The sequence below is a fragment of the Sphaeroforma arctica genome, assembly GCF_001186125.1.
Source record: "Sphaeroforma arctica JP610 unplaced genomic scaffold supercont1.3304, whole genome shotgun sequence".
NCBI classification, from domain to species: Eukaryota; class Ichthyosporea; order Ichthyophonida; genus Sphaeroforma; species Sphaeroforma arctica.
In genome coordinates, this window is record NW_014037254.1 from 1 (window position 1) to 3,679 (window position 3,679).

At 38.4% G+C, this 3,679-nt stretch overlaps 1 protein-coding gene across 1 annotated transcript; it reads left to right on the top strand.

Moving 5' to 3' along the window:
- Positions 1-408: 408 nt before the first annotated feature.
- Positions 409-3,299, top strand: SARC_13448 (hypothetical protein; the record flags this gene model as incomplete). Its single annotated transcript, XM_014292419.1, has 4 exons — positions 409-577; positions 942-1,030; positions 1,369-1,470; positions 2,139-3,299. The coding sequence occupies 4 exons, from the start codon at positions 409-411 to the stop codon at positions 2,319-2,321; spliced, it is 543 nt and encodes a 180-aa protein (XP_014147894.1). The 3' UTR covers positions 2,322-3,299.
- Positions 3,300-3,679: the final 380 nt, after the last annotated feature.

Here is a 3,679-nt window from a genome sequence, read left to right on the forward strand (position 1 = left end):
TATATATATTGTATGTATGTATGTATGTTTGTATGTTTCTTTAAATGTATGTATATTTATATATATATATATATATATATATCAGTGTGTGTGTGTGTTTGTGTTTGCGTAGGTATATATCTGTATATATCTGTATCTATATACATTGATGTATTCATAGTAATGTGTATATTCAGGTATATATGTATATATATATGTGTGTGTGTGTGTTTGTGTATGTTTGTGTGTGTGTGTGTTATTATATATATATATATATATATATATATATATATAAGGGGTTCTTCTTTGAAAGATAAAGCACGTGCTGTTACCCACTCGCGAAAGTAGTTAAGCGAACGTGTATTCGCATTCATACCTTTGCATTCATATGATATATTTGTATAGTTTTATCTGTAGAGACGTGCCATTATGTTTGTATCCTTGGCGATTGCATTCATTTTGATTTCGATATTCAACTCGACATTTTTATGTCTCTCCGCACAGATCGACAAACCCCTCAATATCCCAGAGAGACCTAAAGACAAAGGTGCCCCCAAGCCAAAGGAATTCTTCCGTAACGTTATGGGCTCCACGGCTGGTAAGAACAGAATCTACTTGATGTAGAACGACAAATATGCCGACCTTGCAATATATATTTTGTATTTTCTGATGGATTTTTCCCTCACAGTTCTGCGTTTACTTTTAGTTATGCCGTCGTGTGTGTGTAGTGCACGACGGGCACGTTACTGTAATAATGGAAACACTCGCATGTGCCTACACACGTATCATCTGACGAGCAGCGCCCATGTGTTGGCATTTTGTAAATTGTGATTTGTGAGATAAAACTGAAATACTACTTTTGTATACAAGGCTTTAAAGTGCAACATTGCTCATCCCCCCGGTACTGATATACATGTCTGTATACACATATATGTACGACATCCTGCTTCGAATCGCAACAGGCGCCGGAAGTGGCGAGTTCCATGTGTTCCGAGCAACGAGGAGACATGAATATGCGAGGTCTGCCTACTACGACGCACAGCAGAAGAAGGTATGACCGGTACGCCGTTGTGGCGCATGCATACGATAGAATTGTATGCTCTATTTAGATGAACTTTGTTGTTATTGTATACGTATGCACTTTGACGGATTATTAAGGTGTGTGTATGCACGTTGGATTATTATCTGCATCCGTATCTGCTGATGATTGCATATTGCAAAATTCGTGTTATCACGATTCGCATCCAGATTATATTTTCTATATTACCATCGCATTGCACGTACTTAAACACACTCTCAAGTATCACGACGTGTATCTTCTTACTATCTTCTTAATCATTGCACACTATACTTACCACTTTGATTCGGATTCTACATGGGAACGTGCAGGACGAAAAAGACACAGCCTTCGCCGAAAAACGAATGAGAGAAGAAGATGAACTACAAAAGGCGGCAGAAAAGCGGCGCGCCAAAAGACAGAAGAAGAAAGCGGTAAGTGTATACAGATTCTCACGCAAGTATGTGTGCATGAATAAACCTTTGTCGTTTATAAATCTCATTTTTATATTTTGTATTGATATGGAGATTCCCATTTAGCAACGCTTTCATTGGGCAAGAATCTTGCAACTAAGATGTGATCGCTGAGACAATGAGTTATGGTACGATACCCGAAGTATACTCACCAGCGATTGAGATTTGTGTGTTCGTGCTGAAGTTTCGAAGTGCCGAATAAGTTCGTTGTGAAAGATTATCCGTGTTTAATGTTGGATATATAGTGATTGTAGTGGAATGATTTCCTAGAGAAATAGGCGCTCAGATCATTGTAGACAGTCTAGTATTGAAATTCTAGTCTTGAGATGCAAGTGTGAATACACTATAGCACCATATTATAGGCTGAGATGGTTTTTAGTATTTTAGGGTCCTAGAAATCAATCAAAAGAGCTGAGTAGGTTCGCACAGGTCTATACCGGTGCCTACCTCGATAGGCAAACTTGAGTGCCATTGTCCATACACCACCTTTTCCTCTTCATGCTATATATGCGATGTTTGCCGAGAATGCCATTGTAGCACGAAACGTACCATCTTGATTTTATTCACATGAACTAAAAAATAAAATAAAAATTTTACATCGGATTTTTACAATATTGAACTATTTGCAGAAGAAAAATTCAAACAACGCAGAGGATACAGAACCGGAGATCAAGAAGATGATGGCGCGCCCTGCTGATCTGGATGCAGACGACGAACCGAAAGCATCAGAAACTTCCGCAGATAAAAAGACGCTGTCGAATACAGAAGCGAAAGAAGCAACTACTGCTGATAGGTCGGAAAGTGCCGTGTGAAAGCCTGAGAAAATGGCGAGGGTGAATATAGTCGTAGGTATCGCAAATGTGACATAGCATCTCTTGAGACAGCCGGAATGGGTCAGGGTGGAATAGATTCCTGGTGAGATAGGAGGACTGGGTAGTTGAAATAGAAGAAAAGGCTGCAGCATCGCAACTAGTACGTGAGTATCAAGCGTTGCAGGTGATTATTGGAAAGTGGAAGATGGTAGTGGTGAGAGGTTGGAATCAGACACTGTACATCAACGGTGGTGAACTCGAATAGAAATTTCAAGTGGGTTTTTATTTTGGCGATTCAAATCAGCATGGAATCACGGATCCGCGACTATTTCTAGTGTTAAAATGTTGCATATTGACCAAAATGCATGAGTGAAGGGGCTTTAAACATGAGTGATCATCAAGATACAGATATGCAATGTCTATAAGGGGTAGAACAGCTGAGATTGACACCATTATATTGGAGGTTTAAACCTGTTGAGCACTTCAGTCATGTATTGATTCTCCGTTGACATCCGAGTTGTGAATATGTCACCTCAGTGACACTTTACTTACAACAACTGAGAGACGCCTTTTAGAATTAACGTCGAATTGAACCGCTTTATGCTGGATCGATTGAGAATGCACAACCGTTTAGTGAGGGATCGATGCAAGTGTATGGGCGTGTGGAGTAGATATTTAAAATATCATCTATCTTAAGGATGCAGAAAGAACCACCGCACTATACCAACAATAGATGTCGACAGACGAAGAAGATCTCGAAAACAAGGAGCCAACAATATCTATGTCACACGGGACCCTTAGTCTCTAGTAATATGCGAGCTGACTCCCAAAGTATGACTTTGAAGTTTGATTATTTATGTCGCCAGAGTTCAAAATAGTAGTCATCAGTGTGTGTCATCAGTGTGTGTGACCAAATAGTAAGCGTTATAGTATGTATCATGAGCATACAATATCAATTAAAAAGTATGATTTTCTGGACAAGCACTCATCCTTGATTTACACGTCAGCCACAAACGGCTGCCAACTAAATCGGCATTATGCTCATGGGACAACAATTTAATTCGAATTACAAGAAAAACAGATACAAGGTAATCCCCTACTAGCATCACTTTTTTAATGTTTCTTTTTTTGTACGTGCATCAATATATATATAGTGTGTGTATATATATATATGTGTGTGTGTGTGTATATATATATGTGTGTGTGTATGAGAGAGAGTGTGTGTGTGCGTGTGTGTGTGTGTATGAATTATATATATATATATATATGCGTGTGTCTGTGTGTGTGTATGTATGTATGTATGCATATTTATATGTACATATATATTTATATATATATTTATATGTACATATATATTT